Below are 24,017 nucleotides of genomic sequence, written 5' to 3'. Positions count from 1 at the left end.
TTCTTCACCAGGAGAAACTGAGACACTTTCTCCAGGAAAACTGGTATTTACCCCAAACTTGGAAATATCCCCAAAAGGCAGGTCAGATTAGAGAGAAAGTAACATTCTTTGGGGAAAATAATCTCTTGTTTCTATTACATGGTTCCAGAGGTCAACTCATACAAACCCGTGGTTTGTTTCAGGCTCCCAGTTGGCATGCTCAACAGTAATTAAATGAACGATAGCTGAGAGTTATCATGGCTCCCCCAACCGCCAACTTACAGCCTGTCTGCATTTGGCCTCACAATGTCGCCAAAATAATTTCACAGATTCGAATATCCACAGTTACCAAACATAAGTTCTCTTAACTCATGTATCTCATCAAGGCTTTAAGGCAATCTGACTGAATCTGAGACATTTAATCGCTGTACTGACAGAGACTTTTGTCAGAATCTAAATATTCAGAGCAAAGAGGACCAGGTCGATGAGGAACATTTCCAACATTATGATTCCTGTTTTTATACCTCCTCTCGGGCCACATTAAGTATAGACAGGTAATCCCGGACAAAAAGTAAAACTCTGGGTCGGGGCGGTCTCCTCCAAAAATGAAACGGAGGTGTTAAACATGAGAGGTGGATTCATTCGTTCACCCCGAGATGTCAGCGGGCCATGGTCTCTCTTTAGGGGACTCACAAAACTACTGAAAAGGAAGAGAAGATAATCTCCTCCCTTTGGAATTGGGTGTCACTTAGCTGACCTCAGTATCTGACTGCGTGTTCAGAAAGTAAGACAATTCAGAGATCCCCAACTGGGAATCATGGAGGTCAACGTCTGAAGATGCTTCCATGGCACATTCTTGGCTCCCAGAGGCTCACATCTGGAATGGGATGTGCAGAAGGCCTTGGCCCCCAAGCTCTTGTCTCCTTTCCCCCTCCATCTCTGGACACAGGTGCCCACACCCACCACCCCGGCCCGCCAGGAACTTACGTCTTCATTCGTCGTCTGGTTGGAGCTGATCAGGTACGTGTGGAAACCTGAGAGGCCAACGATAGACCAGACGGAGAAGAAGCACACCACGGCCTCCAGCACGGTGGCCTGGAGTCAAGGAGCAGAACAGGGAAGGCAGGGAGAGCTCTCAGGATGCCTGAGGGGCTGGGATGACGTGAGGTTTGGACGGGAAACACCCACAGACACTCCCTCAGGCCTTTGAGTCTGTCTCGCTTCACGTCAGGGTCGTCCCTAGTCAGAAGGGGATCCTCCAGGGCCGGCACGACGCCCCTCTCTCCTCCAGCCTCCCCTCCTTCATGCTCAGTGAACCATCAGTGGGCTCCGTGAACTGTTGTATCAACAGGTCTCTCCCCCAGCTTGGTGTCGAGGGTATGAGTAAACTGTCACAAAACAACAGTTGATAGTCATGCGCAAGGATGGCCACCAGCACCTAAAAGCCTGGGCAGGCCTTCCCTTCATGCTTTCTCTCTCCCTGATTGTTCCTTCACCCAATGGTGGCTGCCCACCCCCTACCTATGAGTGGGCTTCTGAAGGGGACCATTTCTCAGAGTGGCATCAGGGTGAGGGGTATTTTTACTTAAGGGGAATTTTTTCCAGCCCCTTAGCCCACGCCGACAACTAAGGCTATTTTCAGCTAGTCGATGGGTAACTAGAAAATGTGGATGCTCTCCAGACATTGAGTGATGGGGAGTCCAGAGTTCCACAAGATGTGCTATAACCAGAGGAAAGTGTGGTATTCTTCAAGAGATGAGATAAATCAACACAGAGTGTGGCAATTTGAAAGGACTAGAGAATTTTTCTGTTCCACAAATGTTTATAAAATTCTATTTACAAGATATAGATGTTTCGCAGAGAAAAAAAAATATCCATCATAGGTCTGGGAGTTTAAATATACACCATGCATCCCCCATCGATAAGTTACAGGCTGGAGAAAACAAATTCCCATGCTTTCTTAATGCTCCCAAGGATAGAAGCCATAGATCATGCTGTAATACATCACCATTGATTTTTTTTTCAGGATTGGATATAATTCATCTTTAGGCCAGAGAAATGAGTATTCAGTGCAGTGTCATAATCTGCCATGTCATTATTAACAAATACCATCATCCGGGCATGTGGGGTGGCATACAAAATAGGAGAAATGAATGGGCTCCTGCCCGTTGACTGACTTTCAGCATCAGCATAAACCACTGGCTTTGCTCTTGGAGAAGTAGAAAAATGCTTTACTCTTTTAAGGTTTAAACTTCTAGAAACTACAAGCACTCAGAAAAGCACCACCCTTTCACTAGATGGACATCTGAAGAGGAGACGAATGCTCTTCTGCCAGCTAGCCCAGATGAAAATAGCCCAGAGCCCCCAGAGTCTTCGAAATGCCAACATACGGCGCTCCCAGCAAGCCCTGTCCATTCCTTATGGAGGCAGGCAGGAGGCGGACGAAAGGGAGGAGTAAGTAGCTTGAGAAGGGGAAAACTAAGGCAGTATTTTGGAAAAGCAGGTAAGTACGGACATGTAGGGAGGATTTGAGGGGTAAGAGAGAGATGCAGAGAAGCCGACCCCGTCCCAGGGCTGCCACCAGCCTGGGCACCCCTTTTCATTTCTCCCAGGGTTGTCCAGATGGGGCAAATGGTGATGAGGGGAGGCTTCAGGTGCACCTGGGGACACACGGGTGGCAGCCCGTGTAGCAAAGATGGTCTCATTTCTCAGCAGCCTTCTTTTTTTTTTTTTTTTAAGATTTTTTATTTATTTGCGAGAGCGAGAATGAGAGACAGAGAGCATGAGAGGGAGGAGGGTCAGAGGGAGAAGCAGACTCCCTGCCGAGCAGGGAGCCCGATGTGGGACTCGACCCCGGGACTCCAGGATCATGACCTGAGCCAAAGGCAGTCGCCCAACCAACTGAGCCACCCAGGCGCCCCTCTCAGCAGCCTTCTCACAGGTGACGGCTCAGAGATGCCCCTCCTCCGACCATCCCCGCCCCCCCTGGGACAGACTGGGGAAGCAAACCACGTGGGGTTTGAAGGCAGAGGTGAAGTGGAGTCCAGGGAAAATGATGGAGGTAAGCAGTGCGAAAAGTGAGTCAAGGAAAAGTGGGTTGCATTAAGGCAGGTGACACTGGCAATGAACTTGCACAGCTGGAAGGAAAAGACAAGAGCTAGAAAGGTCAGGGAGGAGGGGACACATGAAACGGAAACAAGAAATGGTCAGGGTAGAAAGGAGAATAAAGAATGAAGGCAAAGGACTTATTTGCTGAAGAGCCAAACTTCTATCTCAGGAATATTTAGGTGTCGCCGAAAGTTTGCCATCCGGGTAGAATGATGGTGATGTCAGAATATACACAAATGCTAAAGTGTAAACCATCTAAAACCGGCGTGCTGAAGTGGGGGAGGATCCCAGCATTTAAAGGGGCTGCTACCCATGTCCTGGTTGCCGCCCCATTTGCAACGCCACTTAAAATGATCACCCCTCAAAGGAGGCTTGTCAGAATCCTTTTCCAGTGGACATGGAACTTTAAAGGTATAGCTCCCAGACTAAGCTTGCAGTTTTCTGTATTGATATCTTGAGATTTAGAGACATTTTATAAATAGCAGACTGCAGTTGTATGCTTAGCTCACAGCCGGGTCAAAATGACATGAATACAAGGCAGGGTGCAAGACACAGCCCCCTTGCGCTTGCCCCTCATGGCGGACGCCCCCCACCGTGTGTCTTAAGGAGTGATCATCGTCATTCATAACAACTCGTGGCTGGTGTTTCTGGCTATGCATCAGGTGGTACTCCGGAGGCCTCACATGGATTAATTCACTTGATTCTCAGTGACCCGGTGAGAAGTGGGATTCCCAATTACCCAATAGGGAAACTGAGGCAGAGAGCAGTTCAGTACTTTGCTTGAGAAATAGCAGAGCTGGGGATGGATCCCTGGAAGTGTGGCTGGGCCAGTAGAACAGAAAAGCCACGGGCTGGTTCCTTTCCTATTCCTGCTGAGGACCAGGTGGCTCTAGGCTGACCACATCCTGCTGGGAGAGACGGGGACGGTCTTTGTCACGGATTTGTGACCCTACGGCAGCTTGAGTAGACCACTCCCCTTCAACTTCACTCTCAGGCAGGGTGACAAACATTTGAACACATCTTCTCACTGACTCAATAGCCAGATGTTGAAAATATCTATGCCATAATAAGATCCATATAAATTTCTCTTGGGTACCTGGGTGGCTCAGTCGGTTAAACGTCTGCCTTCGGCTCAGGTTGTGATCCTGGGGTCCTGGGATCGAGTCCCGCATCAGGCTCCCTGCTCCACCGGGAGCCTGCTTCTCCCTCTTCCTCTGCCTTTCATGAGTAAATAAGTAAAATCTTAAAAAAAAAAACTTCTCTTAAATGTGTCAAAACGTATTTACTGAGATTTTTAAAAGGGGAAATGAGGAAAAAATGTGCCAATTCCACTGAGAGCCATTTAATAAGAGTTGGATGTTTACTGCCTCAGAGATGGTTCCAAATGATAGAAGTTACCACAGCCAGTCTCTGCCTCCCTCCAGCCCCCAGTAACACAGGGAGCCTCTTGTGTGGCCAGTGGGGGTGTGTGTGCATGCAATTCCCTGTAGCTCCTAGCCCAGGATGTTGCACATCGAGGTACTCACTAGATGACTGTGGGAATGCAAAAGCCTGAAAAATGCTAATGGGCAGACACCTCTCCATTGGGTTCCTGCGCCATCCCGGGAGCACCTGCTCTGTGCCTTTCTGTGCAGCCAGCCCTCTGCACTGAGCACAGGGGAGGGGGGGAGGCATTCACTCCCTGCTCTAAGGGAGTATGGCTCTGTCTGCCCATGAGAGGCAAGCAAGGCGAGAATCCCTTGCAGACACATGGGCAGAGCATTGGACAGCATGGTGAGGGCATCTCAGTATTTGGAAAATCACAAAAGGTGAGAGACCATGGAACCAAAGATTTTTAATCTTTCTTGGTCCCCACTCTTTTCTCAGAAAAATAGGCACACACACTTTTTTTTCTTATAATTTCAGGAGTTTTGGAAACTCCCCTGGTACCTCTCCACAGATACACATGGACCTCAAGTTAAGAGGTCCTGATTTATTTTAATCCCTTAATTTTGCAGGTAGGAAGCTGAGGCCCAGAGGGGTCAAGCCACTTTTAAAAGCTCACACAGCAGTTCACGATAGAACAGAACTAGAACTTGGTCTCTAGACTTCTAGGACAGAAAGAACCCTTCCCAAGGCCCCATGCGATGGCATTTCACAGGACTGGCTGTCACTTACAGCAGCAAGGCCCCCTGCGATACGGAACCAGACCCATCAGTCCCACAGTCTTTGTCTTTCTTAGTATGTCACCAGCCATCTTTCCATTCTCCAACGATCAGGCTGGTGATGGTGTTTTCTGCCAAGTGCCAAATCCAGGTAATAGTTTAAAAAGTCTGTATTTCATGTGCATTTCCTCACTGACCCAAATCCCCTGGATTCCAGAATGGCTGGGGAATGCCAAGTCCAGGCTCTGCCTGGGGCCCTTTCCTTCCTGAGCACTGAGCGCACGAGGCTCTGGGCGGCATATGGTGTTGAGGGGCACTTCTCTGCAGCCAGAGACCTCACGAATTTTAATCTGCTTCAGGTCTCTGTCCTGGGTTCTGATGTTTAAAATGTAAGAAACGAATATTCTTAGTAATCTCTTCTTTTTCTCCCTTAAAAATTACAGTAAAATCAGCGGGGCACCCTTACAGGAAGTTTCAATGGAAGAGCGGACATGAGTGATATTTCCCTCTCTTCTCTAGATTCAGGGTCTACATCAGCATTTAATGCTTGCAGATATTTAGGTTCAGGAATTTGTCAGCATATTTTCCTCATCCACTGGATGACCTTATAATCCTTAGAGATGGGAAAATACAGCTCATACCCCTGTCACCCGAGCACCATTGCTGTGTCTGGGCTGGAGACTCTTCACGTCCCAGTGATTCGCGTGACAGACACTTTGGGAAGTCATGGAGACCCTTCACTCTGGATCATGTGACCATCATCTTTCAGTCTCTGAAATCCTTCTGTCCTACATTCTTTAATACTGGGAAATAAAGGTGCACATTCTCCCAAACTAATCTATGAAGTCACTGTAATTCCCGTCAAAATTCCAAGTGGAGTTTTAAAAGAGGAATCAGACAAACTGACTCTAAAACTCATCAGGAAGAGAAAATGTGCAAGAACGGGTAAGAAAACTTGAAAAGAAAAAACTGCGGGTTGGGGGATGGGAGGAGACTTTTAGTAAACAAAAGGAGGTGCGAACAGCACCAGAGTCTGAGAGAGACCTGTGGGCATGTGGGAGTACAGAAGGCACTTCAAATTGGTGGTGAAAGAATACATTAGTGGTTCTCAAAGTGTGGCCTGTGCCACCCTTAGGGTCCCCAAGATCCTTTCAGGGAAACCCCCAGGTCAGGACTATTTTCCTACTGATGCCAAAACATTATTTATCAGTCTCGATGCTATTCTCTCTTTCGGGGTTTCCTCTGGAGGCTGCAGGATGCAAGACTCATGTCCTTACTCTCATCAGACTAGGATGAGTGCTGGTGCATTTTGTGTTTTAAAAATTTCTCAGCCATAGTTTCAATGTGACCTCTAGAAATAAATATAATCTACATAAACAACAGCTCTTTGGGGCCTCAATAATTTTTAAGAGTGAAAAAGAGTCCCGAGACCAAAAAGTTTGAGAACGACCAGAACAGAATAGTGAACAGTACTGGAACACTTCACTAAACATCGGGAAAAATAGTGAGAACTTTAGCACACACACACACTTAGATTACAGAGAAATTACTTTTGTCAGACTGAAAAAATAAAATCTTAAAGTACTAGAGGAAAATAAAGGAAATATTCCTACAATTTTGGGGGCATGGATATAAGGCACAAAGTCTAGGAGTCATGATTATAAGATTTATAGACCGATTTCATTAAAAAGTTAAGCATTTTTTTTGTATTGAAAAAGTAAAGTTAAAAGGTAAGTGACAGGTTGGGAGAAAAATATTGGCAAGAGATATTAAATAGTTATTATTGAGAATAAAGAATATGTTCATAGGAAAAGAACAAACACGCCAATACAAAATGGACAGAGTCTGGGCTAGCACGTTGTGGTAATGAAAAAAAAGTCAACAAACAGGAAAATCAGCACAAGGTGGCTATTATCAGTCCTGGAGAAACACTAACACTTGTGCACAAAGAGATACAGGCAAGAACATCCACTGCCTCATTTTTTAAGCAGTAAAAAAAAAAAATTAAGAAATCTAAATACGCATCAACAGAAGCATACACTATGGTTCATCTGCATTCTGAAATTCTATAAAGCAGTTGAAAAAAATGAGGTAGATCCATATGTTGACATGGAAGGTATCTCCAGGAAATATTTAAAAATCAAACTGTTGAGCAATGCAAAGAGTATGATCCCTTTTCGGTAGAAACTTTCCCTGCCAAGGTATATTGGTATGTGTATGGACTCCCGGAATACCGTCTGGAAAGACCCACAAAACCCGACAAGGATTCCTGTGAACCGTCAAGAGCAGTGCTCCTTTTTTTAACTCTTAGGTTTCTGACTCTTTGAAATCTTTTACAGTCAGAGTATGTTCTTGTCATACTTGGGTGATTTAAGAAACCCAACACCATCCCCCCCTGCTTTGTGACCTCGTTGAGATGTAATCTGATGCTTATTCTTCGCGGGACTCCCCCAGTCAGACTGTCAGGGGCACTGGAAAAGCATCTCCACTCCCTGCCTGGAGTGAGGGGCTGGTGGTGGGGAGATCCAGACTCTAGTTCTGGCAACACTGCTGAGCAGAAATTGGGGTCGTGTGACCCTTCAGTGCAGGCCCAGCTGTAAGGGACCTAAAGACACCTGTCCTACCTATTTTCTGGGGTCCCTCTGAGGAGCCACAGATATTGGGACAGAAGGGTCCATCCTGAAAGCCGAGTTTAGCGAAGGCCTACGCTGCCTTCATTAATTTTGCAACGGGAAGTATGGTGTCCCTCCTTCCTGAAGGCACTGAGCCAACTCCAGGCCTTCTACCAGATTCGATTAAAACAGGCCATTGGTGCGTTTCAGACAGTGGGTGCCTCGAAATGAATGCAAATTGGGGATAAAAAGGCTTTCTGTCAAAAGCCTCCACCCACATAGAATCAATTACCATTTGATTTACCAACCACTGAAAACTCTTCATTTGGGAGCACCGAACAATAAGTCATGATTAAAAATGACTGTAATCCTTTTAATTGGATGTTAATGCCATTTCATTGCACCGATTGTTGATCACAGAGCTTCTTCCCCTCTCCGGCTCCTCCTCAAATGACGCCACCCGCCCTGGGGTCCTGTCCCTGGGGGGTTCCACCTCGCAGAACCTGGAAGCCGGTGAGCCCGAGGTGTGGCCACGTGGCTCCCGGGGCACCGTGTGCTGGGTCCCATTTCCTACGAGGCTGGAGCATTGTCACCGCAGGCTCATGACTTTTTCCTCTTTCCATATTTCATGCAAGGAACTACAGAGGATCCTGGAGTTACTCTAGCCTCACGTGGCGGTTCCCGGGGGGTCATCTCTTAGGTTCTGCTTGTAAACAGACTTCTAATAGGACTCGTTTCTCCCGAAATCAGTGCTGGCTGTCTCCCTTTTCTGCTGTGCTCTCCTTCCCCTGGACACCCAGGGCTGAACCCTCAGGACTGGCTCTGACCTCCGCTCCTGGCCCATCCCAGCAGAGCTGATCTGATTGTCCAGCTGCCAGTTGAGCTGGCCCCTTGTCACTCATTTCAATTTTGGGGGCCTTTCCCCTCCAGCCATCTCCTTCCTCCCTCCTTGTGTTCCCTGCTGCAAGATGAGTATTCTTAAGAACACAACAACAACAAAACCCAGCTCTGATGAAGTCATTCACCTGCCAAAAATTTAAGCTGGTTCCCCAGAGTCCAGGGGAGGAGGGTGGTCCCACGCCTTCATGGCTATACAATGCTGTCGGGGCCCTTGTCCTCCTGGGAGCAGTCGCTCCTGACCCCCACCGTGCAACCGGGGCTTAGCTATCACAGCTCCCTTCCGCTACGCCCACCGCGCGTCCTAAGTGCATCTGTGAGCTTACACCATTAGGACAGAGGGCCCACTCACTGGGAGCACCCCGTAAACCTTGCTGAAGGAATGAATGAACACAAACCCAGCTCTGGCCCTGCAGGTGATCTGCTCTTCCCTGACACATGCTGTGTTCGCCCAGGCTTTGCTCAGGCTCTCGGCCCTGCTTGGAACCTTTCCCCTCCATGTCCGCTGCTCGCACTTCCCTCATCCTCCCAAGCCCTGTGCAAACATCACCCGCCAAAGGCTTTCCTGATTTCCCTGCATGATGCCCTTCTGGACGCCCCCCGCCACCTCAAGCTCTCTATGATTTCTGATGCCACTTAAGACTCATTCTGCTTTTTAGAAATCAGTGTCATCCACCAGATCTTGGCTTCAACAGATGCGCGCCGAGTTGAAGAATGATTAACCCGTCCACCCTCGCTGCTCGGCCTTCTTTGATAGAATGTGTTTCGAAGGTCTGGTGGGGGGGTGGGGGGTGGTGGATACTTCTCTGCTTTAACCCTGGCAGATTTTGCACATAGTAGGTGTTCAGTCAAATGATCCTGAAAGAAACAGATGCCAAGTGGACCTCCTCCGCTGGAGCCTGCCTGACTGTGGGGACGGAAGGCACAGTGCCATCCTTTGTAGAGAATACTCTCCTTTCATCTCTCCCTCGAGAAGGCCAGAGGTTCAGAGCACCCAGCCACCACTGCCTCTCCTTCTCTGATGCCGAGATGAGAGGGAGGAAACGGCTCCAGGCCACAGTAGCAGGCACTGGGAGGCAGGGAGGGAGTCAGAGGGAGGGCAGGCCCGGGGCTCTGAGGCCACGGCGCCATCGGCATTGTGCCCTCCCTCCCCGTGGGGCCGGGCCGTGGTGCGGGCTGGGGAGGGGCCTCTGCCCTCCCCGCCCTCCTCTTCCTCCTCCTCCTCCGCCCAGGGCTCTGTCGCACTCAAACTAGACGCCATCCGGTCCACGCCACTTACTAAGGGAGCAGGTGGATTCCTTTCTCCTGCGGGCTTGCTGCTGTCACATGGGCCCCATCAAAAGCTTCAGGGGGTCGGTGTTTCCCTCATTCGTGTCAGTATCTCTGATAAGGTGTCTCGGTTCGTTGTTAATTAGCCCTGTGTTTCTCATTTCTCTCATTTCATCAGCGACATGGCTCTTGGTTAGATTTTTGAAGTAAATCCACTGAGAGGAAAACCTTTGCCTGTGCCGTGAGATTTCTCATCAGGATATTCTGATGTCATGGTCAGGAGATCAGATTGGAGGCCACTGAAAAATTTTAAATTTGAGTTATTTTCTTGCCCGAGAACACTCGGCCGGGTCACGTGCAGAGCCACACGGGACTCTGGTCCTGTGCTCAGGCAACGCCCCAGAAAACCTCTTGTTTTAAGAATTTGGTGCAGGACAGACTCTCGCTCTACACAGACTGCAGCGCTGGAGAGGACAAGCTGGGGCAGCAGGGCCAGCAGCCAGGGAAGTTTCCATGAGTGTGAAATGTCACAGATCTGTCTCATCCATCAGAAATCGACCACCTCCGGGGCGCCTGGGTGGCTCAGTTGGTTAAGCGACTGCTTTCGGCTCAGGTCATGATCCTGGAGTCCCTGGATCGAGTCCCGCTGCTTCTCCCTCTGACCCTCCCCCCTCTCATGTGCTCTCTCTCTCTCATTCTCTCTGCCTCAAATAAATAAATAAAATCTTTAAAAAAAAAAAAAGAAATCGGCCACCTCCTAAGAGACTCCCAAACTCCCAGGGCCTCAGCGATGGAAGGGAGCTTGGAGGTACGAACATGATCTGAGGCTAAAACCTCCTCCCACACCGGCAGGCACGACCCACTGTCTTTCGGACCACCCCTGGTCCCTGTGACCACCCCTGGTCACTGCTGCCCCAGGCCACGTTGTTTCCAAGCTGCCCCAGTGGTGAGCACACCCTTCTCTGTGAGCTGAAAACGGCCCCTCACCCGCACGGCCTGGCTGTCCCCACGCCACTTCCAAAGCCACACAGGTGTCCACAGGAAAGGCAGGAGCCAGAAATACTGAACAGGTATCTGAATAGGATCCAGCCTGACTTACCACACATATATTACCACTAATAACCAGAACTTAATATTTTTTAAAAACACATCCCAACCTCATAGAACCTAAGGCATACTTTCTCTCCTGGAATACCAATTCATGATAAATCATCAGACCTCAGCACTTCTTAACAGATTCACTGAATAGAAGGAGGGATTCTTCTCCAAAGCAAGTATTTAAAACAGAGAAGACTCCGTCAGCACAGAGAGCCTGTAGGTAAGTCATACCGATTGGGGGGAGGGGGTTGTTCAGTGGCACATCCAACAGTTTATGTTCTTTGTAATTAAAAAACCCAGCACCTCACTTTTTGGTATGGGTAAGTCTGATGTTCCTGAACTTCTCCACTGCTTCCAGAAAGAGTAAAGAAGATGCAGGTTGGGATAGCTGCTAAGATGGCTCCTGTCATCTCCCTGCCCATCTCTTCCCCACTGGCCTGTTGTGCCCTCACATTCCCCCGGGGTCCTGCTCTTGGTCCCTGATTTTCTCTGGGAAAACATCAGACAGTCTTTACGTCAGCTGTGGTAGCTGCCCTGGGATGTTCTGGCTTCAGCTCTAGGTCACCTTTTTACAGTGGATCAAGAGGTGCCACAAAATCCGGCCTCAGGAGAGGATACCCACGTAGACACACACGCACACCACACATATGTGTGTATACATAGATTCTAACCCATCACAACTTTTGTCTCCCACCCTCTCTCTCCTAGAGTGGCACAAAGGGCAGCAAAGGAAGGGAGGGCAGACATAGACTCAGAAGCGAGCCGGACCACTACAGAGCTTCATGGATGGGTCCAGAAAGAAATCCTCTCAAATCCACCTGCACTTGAGTGCCTGATTCCAGGGTACTTCCTCCCCAAAGGCCTGTGGGGCTGACAGGATGGTAGCCTCCCCAGAGATGTCCTAATCCTTGGCAGCCGTGACTCCATTACCTACATGGCAAAAGGGAGTTGCAGACTGAAGGTCAAGACCTTGAGATGGGCAGATTATCCTGAATTTTCAGGTTGCGGCCACTCTTCAAAAGCAGCGAGCCTTTCTGGCTGAGGTCAGAGAGATGGGCGGGAGAGAGGCTGGAGAGCTTCAAAGTGTGGGAGGGACCTGACCCACTGTTGCTCGCTCTGAAGAGCAAGGAAGTCACGAGTCAGAGAACGGGACAAAGAAAGGGGCCTTCGTCCTACATCCCACGGACATGGTCAACCCCCCAAATGAGCCCAAGAGAGGGTTCTCCCCGGAGCTTCTGGCTAAGAGGCTAGGCTGGTGATATGTTGATTTCAGTGCTGTGGGTCCCAGAGCAGACATGAGCCAAGCCTGCTGGGCTTCCGACCTATAGAAATGCACGGCAATGAACTTATGTTGCTTGGAACCTCCAAAATACAGCCAGGCGCATGCTGGCCTCATGCACTTACAGAGCGGGCTGTGGTCGCCACTGGCTCTGACGGGGTCATGTGGCTGCCAAGCTCCTGAGCGTGGAGGACACGCTTGCGTGACACCCACAAAGAGAACAAACCTCAGCACCTACATATGGCAACACCATTTGGAAAGCCAGTGGCTGAGATTCTTGTGCGTTTTCAAATCTGGGCCATAGCAACAACTCTTTACCTCTACCTGAGAATGCTATTTCGAGGGAAAATAAGCTAAAAATTGCTCGGAACCCGGTAAGAGCATTTCTCTCTCTCCTCTCCTTTCCATGTGAATGGTTTCTCCGGCAAAGTCAGCAGCAGGCTGCTCATTCTACCAGCAACATTGGTCTGTTCCCCTTCCTGGGGAACACAATGCTCTTGATTATACACACCATGAGCACAGCCAAATCATGAGAATGAGCAGACGTGTGTGCTCGAAGAGAATGTTCTGGCAGAGACCGTCTGTTGCACATCTTGCCACAAAAAGAACCTTCTTCGAAATCACTCCTGTCATGCACGTAAACGATGCTTTGGTGCTGGGTGTTCTCACTTACATTCCATATAATTGACTTTGTCACCCTAGCATGTCAAGTACGGAATGGCTGACTCTTGCAGGTCAAAACTTGAGACACAAAAGGGTTGAAAGAAATGACCTCAGACCTCCTAAAATTGTGAGGGTAAGCAGGAATCCAGAACTCACTACCTGGTCCTTCCTTATGATCCGATAAGATCCATGAGTTGGGAGGTCTGGAATAGATAGCCAGAAGACCCATGCACAAGGAGTGCTGTGCCCACAGGTGGCACGGAGGTGAGCCCCAGGGAATAGGCGGGGGGGTCTGCTGTCCTCAGGGAATGGAGCCGCTGAGATCCCCCAGGTCTCAGGTCAGGCTTTCGCCTCCCCTCCCCACGGAGAGGAGTCCCTGTCACGGATGCCCGTTCATTGTCTGAAAAGCTCCACGGGCATCCTGTACAGACATATGCTGTCTGGGAAGTCACAGGTGCCAGGGACAGAGGAGGGGCGGTGGCTTAGGCTGCAACCCTCTTGAGGCTTCAGAAAGCATGCCAGCTCGCAGCCCAGACCTCAGTTCCAGTTCTAATGTGCATTTATAAAACTTCCCATGACCAGCATGTTTTCATGATGTAACCAATTTCCTGAAAGACAGACGAGCCTCTTTTTCTGGGAAGAAATGACAAGGCTTGACTGTAAGATATGCCCAAGCAACATGTCCTGAAAATAGAAGGGCACAGAGGAAATGATGGCGGAGGGTGTCAGTGCTGACAGCACTGGGGAGAGGGACGAAGAATGACACTTTCCATGGGACCTGTTCTTAGCAGCCACGGACATTGACAATTTCGTTCTCAGGACCACCTTTCCTTCTGGATAACTTCTAGCCAACTCTTGCCTCCTAGATTCCTTCATAGAAGACAGGACATCCCTGTAAAATATATTCTTTAAGTCCCCTCTGTGTATCTTCCATATGTCCCTGTCCCCTTTTTAGGAGATCAGTTGACTAAAGAATCTGTACTTTCGACCAACATTCTGTGCTATAAACACAGAAGCACCAAAATGGAGATACTTTATAGAACGAAAATATATACAGGACCACATTTGTTTTCAAATATCTTAATAACACAACACACACACACACACACACGCTCCTAGGGACACGAGCCAGCTTATCTTTATAACTAAATGATGTAAATGATATGTATATCTTAGCAAAGTTCTTCATTCATTGTTTAAGAATTCTCTACCACACGATGAAGATTACTTTTGGGAGTAATGAGAAGTTCTAGTCCAGCCTACTTGGTTATATGAAGAAGAAAGAGAGCCGGTCCCAGATGGAGCCGGGTCAGTGGGTCCAGTGGGCCCACTCTACACTAATGAACGTGAAACCTAGGGGGACAGCTGAGGTGGGGAGCCCATTCAAGCACATCATGGGTGAACATTTTTCTTTCAAGAAGTTCAAAATTCTATGGTACATGCCCATATAAACTGTTTGGCAGGATGGGATTAATCCAAAGAATTTGAGATTGACCATTGTTAAGTTAGTCCATTGAAGATCATGAAAAGGTATTCTGCTCCTGGAAATAATATAGGTTATCTGGACTGCCTGAAGGTGTGCCTAATGGCACTCCCAGAAGGAATCTGCAGAGGGGGTCAGATGATTCCCATCAGGTGACCTCACAGTGATAAGGCCACCCACACTGGGGCAAAGATAGATACTCTGTTGGGACCACCTGCTCATCAAAATGAAGTCCACTGGACCTTGCAAACCCTCCTTCTCCCCAAACCAATCTGATTTAACACGGATCAATGCAGGTTTCTGGGGTGAATAAGAATTCACACTTGGCTTTCTAGCTAAAGAGCACTTCAACTTAAATATGGCTAAACGAGTCATGTCCAGGTTCAAGCATTCAGACATTACTACTCATGCACATAAACATAGGGAGTTTTTTGGATGGAATGAAGGGAGAATATGATTTCGGAGAAGAAAAGCCAAGGCACGGAGGAAGGGGTAGTTGAATAGAAAGTCAGTCCAATACTTAACACGTTAGCATTGTGGAAAACAGGGCAACCCCAAAGGATATCTTGCAGGACTGTCCTTAAGTGCGTTTAGGAATCCTGTCTGTTGTGAACCTGTGGGAATGAAACCAAAATTTAGTATTCAAACATTCACCTCCAGAGAAACAGCCCTCATGCTGAAAGCTCCCTCATCTACATAAGAATAATAGGTGTCTAAAGATCAATTAAATAATTATATTTTGTTGTGCTACGGCTCCCAGTTTGCTGATCAGGGATTGAGATTCCACTAAAGTTATTCAACAAGAAAATGGCAGATTCATAATTAGACCCAACATCTGCAGGATATTTTTTCAATAAAAGCAGATGGATGTCTGCATACTTTCCCATAAATTATAGTTCTGATTACTCCTTTGTTTTCCTCATTTTAATAGGAAAACAGAATACTGTATGCTATTTTTTCCTCTTCGCTTATGAAAGACTGTTTTTCCAAAGTTTGTTAACTGTTGACCTAGGACATCCTATAAACTAGGCTACGTATAAAAGACGTATTTATCTGCACCCAGAGTAAACAAACTCATAAAGTTGGGAGTTTATTACTCACTACTTTAGGAGTGAATTGTTTGTGCAAAAAAAAAAAAAATTCTTTAGGGGCTTGAGTAAAGATGCATCTGACAAGAAGCAATTTTTCTTTTATGTGTTGACATCATGGTTTTTAAACATAAAAGCCCACGTGGAGGGAATGCTGGTGCTCCCATCCTGGGGGGGGTGCCTGCCGTGCGGCGTGAAGCTGTGTGTTTGGGGGACGTAATCTGGCCTGGAGCAGCAACGGGAGGAACAGGGAGGATGGATTCGGCGTTCTGGGCTGCTGTGGCCAGACGGGGCAGTTAGAGGCAGGGTCCCGGACCCTTCTGTGTAAGTGGGAACCGGGTCCGGCCATGTAAAGGCTGAGCATTTGCCTCAAGGTCCCATTCCCTCTGTGCTGTCTCCCCCACTGGCCACCACTGAGGCACGAGGATATGCCCGGCACTAGGATGCCAAAGGGTGGGAAAATGAATAAGGAAAGCTTAAGGCTTTCTCTTCTGCCTCTGCTAGGTCAGGGGGCAAAACCAGCAAGTGGGCTGGGGCAGATCTTAGAGCAAACACACTCTTGAGGCAAAATGAGGACACAGAAAGAAATGACTTCTTTTTCCCTACTGAACCTAAACTGGTTCGCTTTCCCAAACTTTTTCCATTTTTGATAAGGAGTTCCAGCTGTCAGGTTCCTCAGAATCTTTGCTACAACAGGATTCTGCCCCGGCCCCCTTCCTGTCATGGCCCCCCGACCTCCCTGGAGCCTGTTACCTGGCAGGGAGAACTCAGGTGACAGTTCTCCAGCTGCTCTCAAACAGCCTTGGCCAATGTTTTCAGAATCTTAGGGGATCACGGGAGCCATGTAAAAACCTGCCCTTCCTGAGAGCATTGAGTGCCAAACCAAGTCGGGGGGGTAGGTGGGGGTTGTTTAGTGGGGGTTGTGGGGGGTGCAGAACAAGGGGAGAGGAAAATCCTTATTTGCTTTTGTTCAACATATTCGGGTAATTTGCAAGCAGATAAATTCTGAACGCTTTTCTTTGTGGAAGATGAGATTAACAATATATTAGCATAAACTACAGCAAACTCGATTTTGCTGGAACTGGGGTGAGTAAAACTTTAGGGGAGATAAAAGTGAAGTGTACATCATCCAACTGTGGTGGCAGTGGCTGGCTTCACAGTGAGCGTGTGTGTCTGTGTGTGTGTTGCCAGAGCTCACGTGTGCAGGTGTGCAAGCCAAAACCAGCCCTTGATGTCCAGGATGCAGGGGCAAGGCCATAAATACACTTCGATAATACATACAGGAAAGCATTCTGAAGTTGCTAAAGATGATCTAAAAATGTCACGTTTAAATACTATTTTTTAATGTCCTAAATGTGCTGCAATCTCTGTGTTTATTTCTTCTCGTTTCTGATTCTTTTGCCTATTAATACGCAGAGGGGACCCTGGCTGCTTTTTCGCCATTTTTCAACTCTGAAATTAGAGGGAAGAGGTGCCTCTGCAGGGCCACGGGGAGTGTGGAAAGGGCCCCTAACGAACAGTCTTCTTCTTGGGATCGCATGGAGTCTTGAATTTCAAGCATAGATTCCAAGCTTGCATCACGTTGGCATGATTTCAGCCAAAAAGAAGGGACCTAAGTTTTAAAATGCCATGAAAATTTGGGAGATTCCACTTAATACCCAAATTTGACCAATATATCTATGGAAAATTCTCCATACTGCCTCCTTGCCCCAGGTGCCCCCAGCCCCCCAAAAGAGAGGCAGAGAGTAACTCCAGCCTTAGCACATCATCTGTGGTTTCAGCGCTGCCTCACGGGGAGAAAGTGAGGCCGTGTTCAGATGCTGCCAGAAACATTGCAGAAGGGAGCTCCGCAATTGCTAATGGGCGGTTGTACTTCTAGAATGTGGACAAGAGGCCCTGCTGGGCTTTAATGTTGCTAATGGCACTGGAATGGACATTTAAAGGCGTAAGTTTATAGTTCAAAGCCAATTCACTTCCTTCTGATCATTCCCTGTTGCTGGAGAGTGGATAACCAAGAGAAAAAAAGAAATTCAAAGTTATGACCTTCAGAATGGGAAATGAAAAATGTCATTTGCTTAGGCAAATACATATTAAAATCCTTAATATCCAAATCTCATTTTTAATAAAGTTGCTTCCTTCATATGCCAGGGATTTACTAATGTTTAGCAGATGATTGGAAATCTTTTTGATTGTGTATCTTTAATGTGTGTGTGTGTGTCTTTATCCCCAGACATTGTTTTCTAGGGATGGTGACTGTTCTTACATAAGCCAGTATCATGTTAAAAGCAAAACAAAACTACTGTTTGATGGTTATCATCGCAGCACATTATCCTTTGTGCAAAATGTGGGAATGATTCTTCCAGGGGATCCCTTAGCCAAAGAGAAACTGAGGTCACTGAGGTTGGAACGGGGGCAAGTGAAAGACAGCCTGATCTGGGGTGATCTGGCTGCTGTGGCTGGAAGGATGAGAAATGGGGAGTCGAAGGAACAAGGGGGTGGAAGGCAGGGAGAAGGGCAGAGAAGGAGGTTGCGGGGGTGACAGAGAGGGAGGGCAGGGAGGGAGGAAGGAGAGGGAGGGGTGACAGGGAGGGAGAAAGGGGAGTACACGAAGGGGGCAGGCTGGAAGTGAGGAGAGGAACAGGAAGAGGGAAAAGAGAAGAAAGAGAAAGCCCGAAATGATCAAAATATTAACTCAAAATTAAATCAGAAAACCAAAGGCAGGCAAATGGTTACATACGTAATCTGATTTCGCCAGCATACTTACGAAGAATGACGTGGGTGATAACGAATGCAAATATAAAGACTGTCAGAAAAGACAGAGATAAAATAAACATATAAAAAAATCTGTAGTTTCTTTTCCCCACACAGTTGCCTACCCAGGGACAGTGGTGATCAAACCGTTCTGAAATGAGAGGCAGAAAAAAAAAACGGAAATCAGTTAATAGAATGTTTTTTTTACTTGAGGGAGCCCCTCCCTGCTCCCCAATACTCTGACAACACAGTTGACCCTTGAACGGGTGCAGGGGCTGGGGTGCCGACCTCCCCACAGCTGAAAACCCCATCTAACTTTGACTCCCCCGAAACGTAACTACTGATAGCCATCTGTCGCTTGGAAGCCTCTCCGATTATGAACACAGTCGAGTAACACACAGTTTATACATTATATGTATTATATACTCTACTTTGGCAATAAAGTAAGCTAGAGCAAAGAAAATGTTATGAAGAAAATCATACGGAAAAGAAAATAAGTTCACAGCACTGTGCTGTCTATGGAGCACTACCCACATATCAGCGGCCCCACAGAGTCCGGGCCTGTGCTGTTCATGGTCAAACTGTATCACAGACTCACATCCTAGCGTGTTTCCAAATGCACCACTCAGAGAAATGCTTAACATGAAGACGTTTCAAGAACAGAATCATTCTTTCAACAGAACTTAGCTGTTTTGAAAAAATGAGGGACACACCTTCTTCTCAAACAGCAACTTAAAGAAATGGGAACTCAAATTCTCATTACAGTGAGAAAAGTAAAGATTTCCCTCTTTTGTAAAAGCCTCTGAGATTCACAGAACTGTCTTCCGTCTTGCATGCGTGTGTGTGTGTGTGTGTGTGTGTGTGTGAGAGTAGTCATAGACAGAGGTCACAGGGGTGCCAGGACAGAGGGATCATCCCTTGTTCTCCCATCCCATAACAACGGTTTCCCAAGGAATGTCTCCACTACTTCAATAATTGTAGGAAAATTGATATTTTAAAAATTGAACTGTGATCTTCATGTCCAATGTAACAAACTGGGTTTTTTAGTCTGCAGTTCTCAGCTAAGTTACCTGTAAAACGAAGATGCTCTTATAGACTTGTTGTGGGGTTAAATAATGTCTGGGAGAGCATTTTTAAAAGTACACAGTGTTTTGTAGTTTGTCAAGAGAAGTCACATACCTTAATAATACCTCTGGCCTTCAGCCATTTCTAGGAGGAAAATGATGTTGCCCTATTTTCTAGAGGAGCAAACTGAGTCCGAGAGAGAGGGGAGACTGCTCAGGAGCAGCGGAGCCAGGAGCTGGGGCCAGGCTCCCCCTGTATACACTGGCCTGGTGCCCTGTGGACACCCAAGGGCTGGCACTGGGCACTCTTACCCTGTTTCCCCCGGAAGCCCGTGCATAAACCCACGTCTTCTCACTGCGGGGATTTCACACAGTCTGTAATGCCATTGCGATTTGTCCCTCCCCTTGCAAGTCATGGCCAAGTGCTTCTCTTTTCTCTACTGCTCAGCTGATCTTCCATCCCGAAGGACTATGCAGAGCGCCCTACTAACACACTCACCCTGATCAGACCGCCTGCCGCCCGTGGGGCCAAAAACACCAGGGGGTGGGGGGTGGTGACAGCTTTTTACTCAGGGTCTTTCCCAAGCTTATCTTCTACCCAGTTTTCATCTTTTAAATACCGATATGCTTTAAAAACACACAGAGAGGCCTATGGGAGGTGTGACTGTGTAAGTAAACCAGTCCAAAGCCAGGCAAGGCAGAGTGTCCTTTCTTTCTGGTCACCTGTCATAAATCACTCATCTCCCATTTTATGTCTCCTGCAAGCTTGCTTCTTGAAAAGGGCACTCCTGTGTCAAAACCACCTCATTTCTCCCAAGTCACTGGTCTACACAAAGAAGGGCAAAAAGAGAAAAAAAAATCTGAACCAACCAGATTTTCCCAAGACTTTGAGTCTGTCATTTTGAGAAGCCTCTTTTTCTTGATCCATGAGTATCCCACATGGGAATGGGAATTGGAGACAGGGGGCACAAAGGACATGTTAGGTTGGAACTTCTGATTCCAGCTGTGAAATCTGATCTCCAAATCCCAAATATGTCGTGGACTGATCCTCTTCCTCAAGTGAAAGTGGTTTATCAGCACAGAGGACACCAGGGCTTGGGAGGCGTAACCAACATCGTGGACACGCCCCATCGAAGCACAAGGGTCTTTGCAGCCCCCTGTAGACCATGGCTAGGGGGGCAGGCGGTTGTTTTGTTTTCAGCTTAGAAAATTTTAGCTAAACTGTGACTCTGGTCTTCCTGAGGGAGCAGAGCAGCTGGGGAAGGTGAGGAGCATGAGACCCCTGCTCATGGCACCTGGGAGGCTTCCTGCAAAACCAGTGACATCTCAGGAATGGTGTGAATGCCTGGCTCTCTGGCAGTCTTGAGCTGAAAACTTATTGTAGGCTTACAAAAGTCTCACTGAAATGTAGGCTCCCCAAGAAATTCTCTTGTTGAATGTTTTTCATGTCCTTCTTTGTGTTTGCTGAACCCACGGTGGTAAATGAGCCTAAAAGCATCAGTGGGCATCTCTGTCTTTTGGCCTGGTGCCCTCCTCCCATCCCCTTCCTCAGTTTCCCTCTCTGCCTGATTTCTGGCGGTGGGCTGCACCTGGGGCTCAGCCTGGGCCTCTTCTCCTCTCCATGGATTCTCTACCACTGGGAAGTCTCTCTTCATCCCAACATTCAACTGCCAACCATACACCAGTGATGCCAAAATGGCCGTGTGCCGCCTTCAACAGGTCCTATCAGCTCTACCCTCACTTATCTCCAAAATCATTCATTTTTTATTTGTGTTTGCCAATGCTACTCTAAGCTTTAATAAATATTTGTCAAATGACTGAATAAACCCTCATACTAGCAAAAGGACATCCATGCCAGCACGCGTGTTGCCCAACACCACTCAGTTAGCGAGTAGCAAGGCTGGGACGAAGCCTGCTCCGTCTACCTCCAGGACTCCTGGCCATGAGAGGCACACTGCCTTTACTGAGTGTTTTCCATGTGCCCAGTGCTGTGTCAAGCGCTAGGAAGGAGAACAACAACAACGACAACAACACTCCGCAGTTTCAAGGTGCTCCTCATCTTATTTGATGGGGTGCTTTATTTTCAGACTCCATCTATTCTGCAGACTCAAGGAATGAACTCCTCACAGAGAAAACCTAATTTAACCTCTAACTCAGTCTGTTCTCTCTCAGCAGTGTTGGCAAGCGTACAACACCCTCCCTTTATGGGTCAAGGCTAAAAGCAGGACAAGGGGTGCTCACCCCGTCCTGCATGGCTCTGCTCTGAACACACATGCCCTCACTCGGAGTGGAGGAAGCTGGGGTGGGGGGGCACCAGGGGTTGTTCTGAACGGGGAGGCTTCTGTTACTCAGTTTCCCGGGAAAGGAGCAGACAAGAGTTGGGCACAGGCGGAGCTGGGACAAGAGGAAGTGGCCACAGCTGCACACAACGTGCCCCCGTGGACCTGAGCGAAGCAGGAATTGTCTGGGAGGGAGAAAATCTGGGGGAGGAGAGGGGAACCCAACAGCCGGTAAAGCTAGTTGCATGCATCCACACCACCTGAGACATTTCGAACAGTGATCGTTAGAGGTCAGTTTGTGTATTTCCTGGAGGGAAAAATTAAATGTAGTGTCCTGGGGGTGGGGGTGCGGGTGGGGGTGGGAGGTGTGGTGGGAGAGTCTTTAAGAAAACGCTTTGCAGTTGCTGCCACATCCCTTGATTCTGAAGTTTGGACCCTGCCAGAAGGGAGTGGTCCCTACGCCGCTGCATTTCTGGAGAGTTTAAGCACCAGGAGCTATTCCCTGTGCTGTTGTGGATCCGGGCTCAGCCTTGCTGCACACAGAACAGAGCCTGACGGGAGGGGGACGGCACACAGGGGCAGGGCTGGGTGCTGATAAACCTGATGCCTCCCTGTTATGATCTGTGGATTCGTTCTCCCTTCCCCAGGTGAGTTTGCAGTGAAAAACCATTTCTAGCTGCCTGAATAACCTGGCAGACACTCAACACACATGCACCAAGTGAAGGAAGAGACGCCTTTAATTGCTTTTGGTAGGTTTCCGAGTGATCGCTGGTTGCCAGGTGCAGACACTGAAAATGCTGGTGAAAGAAGATTTCGGGTGAGCCAACCCGAGGAAAAGGCAGGGGTCCGTGAAATTTGAACGTGCTCAGAGAAGGCTGAGGGGTGGCAACTGTTGACCAGAGGCTAAAAGCATCGACTGGACAGTTAGTGTGAGTCAGCTCATGGCGAGAAGTGGCCTCTGGCCTCTCCCACTAATAGGGGGAAGCAGGGGTGGGTTTATTAAAAGCTCCAGAGGACGCCACTGGGAGACCCAGACGCTATGGGGTAGGATGCCAACCAACTTCAAAAAAGTCACCAGCCCTGAGATCCTAAGTGGGGGAAGAAGGTCCCATTAAAATGACCAGTGGGAACGTACTTTAGAAAAGGGAATTACACAGTGATCACCAAGACAGCATGGTATTGGCACAAAAACAGACACATAGACCAATGGAAAAGAATAGAGAGCCCAGATATGGACCCTCACCTCTATGGTCAAATAATCTTCGATAAAGCAGGAAAAAATATGCAACAAATGGTGATGGGAAAATTGGACAGTTATATACAGAAGAATGAAACTCGACCATTCTCTAACACCACATACAAAGATAAACTCAAAATGGATGAAAGACCTCAATGTGAGGCAGGAATCCATTAAAATCCTAGAGGAGAACATAGGCAGTAACCTCTTTGACATCGGCCACAGCAACTTCTTTCAAGATACATCTCCAAAGGCAAGTAAAACAAAAGCAAAAATGAACTTTTGGGACTTCATCAAGATAAAAAGCTTCTGCACAGCAAAGGAAACAGTCAACAAAACAAAGAGGCAACCCACAGAATGCGAGAAGATATTTGCAAATGACACTACAGATAAAGGGCTGGTATTCAAGATCTATAAAGAACTTCTCAAACTCAACACCCAAAAAATAAATAATCAAGTCAAAAAATGGGCAGAAGACATGAACAGACACTTCTCCAAAGAAGACATACAAATAGCTAACAGACACATGAAAAAGTGTTCATCATCATTAGCCATCAGGGAAATTCAAATCAAAACCACATTGAGATACCACCTTACACCAGTTAGAATGGCAAAAATGGACAGGGAAAGAAACAACGAATGTTGGAGAGGTTGTGGAGAAAGGGGAACCCTCTTACACTGTTGGTGGGAATGCAAGTTGGTACAGCCACTTTGGAAAAAAAATGGGGAGGTGCCTCAAAAAATTCAAAATAGAGCTACCTTATGACCCAGCAATTGCACTCCTGGGTATTTACCCCAAAGACACAGATGTAGTGAAAAGAAGGGCCATATGCACCCCAATGTTCATAGCAGCAATGTCCACAATAGCCAAACTGTGGAAAGAGCTGAGATGCCCTTCAACAGATGAATGGATAAAGAAGATGTGGCCCATATATACAACAGAATATCACTCAGCCATCAGAAAGGATGAACACCCAACTTTTACATCAACATGGATGGGACTGGAGGAGATTATGCTAAGTGAAGTAAGTCAAGCAGAGAAAGTCAATTATCATATGGTTTCATT

The 24,017-nt window shown here is 47.6% G+C and overlaps 1 protein-coding gene across 3 annotated transcripts in view; it reads right to left on the bottom strand.

Moving 5' to 3' along the window:
- The window catches only part of LOC118001963 (probable palmitoyltransferase ZDHHC14), a 274,194-nt gene that overhangs the window by 28,525 nt on the left and 221,652 nt on the right, over positions 1–24,017 (bottom strand). For all 3 annotated transcript variants that reach the window (XR_004676898.1, XM_034992170.1, XM_034992171.1), the window contains exons 4-6: positions 18,385–18,522; positions 15,098–15,146; positions 967–1,069 (exon numbers count right to left, since the gene is read on the bottom strand). Coding sequence is in view for 2 of the 3 variants with exons in the window: in XM_034992170.1 (XP_034848061.1) it covers positions 967–1,069; positions 15,098–15,146; positions 18,385–18,522 (290 nt within the window). In the remaining variant the exon portion in view is untranslated. The remainder of the gene's footprint in view (positions 1–966; positions 1,070–15,097; positions 15,147–18,384; positions 18,523–24,017) is intronic.

This window comes from Mirounga leonina, unplaced genomic scaffold (genome assembly GCF_011800145.1).
Source record: "Mirounga leonina isolate KUSES-001 unplaced genomic scaffold, KU_Mleo_1.0 Mir_55, whole genome shotgun sequence".
In the NCBI taxonomy this organism is placed as follows: domain Eukaryota; kingdom Metazoa; phylum Chordata; class Mammalia; order Carnivora; family Phocidae; genus Mirounga; species Mirounga leonina.
The sequence above is the reverse complement of the archived record's forward strand: the minus strand, read 5'-3'. Positions and strand labels throughout refer to the sequence as shown.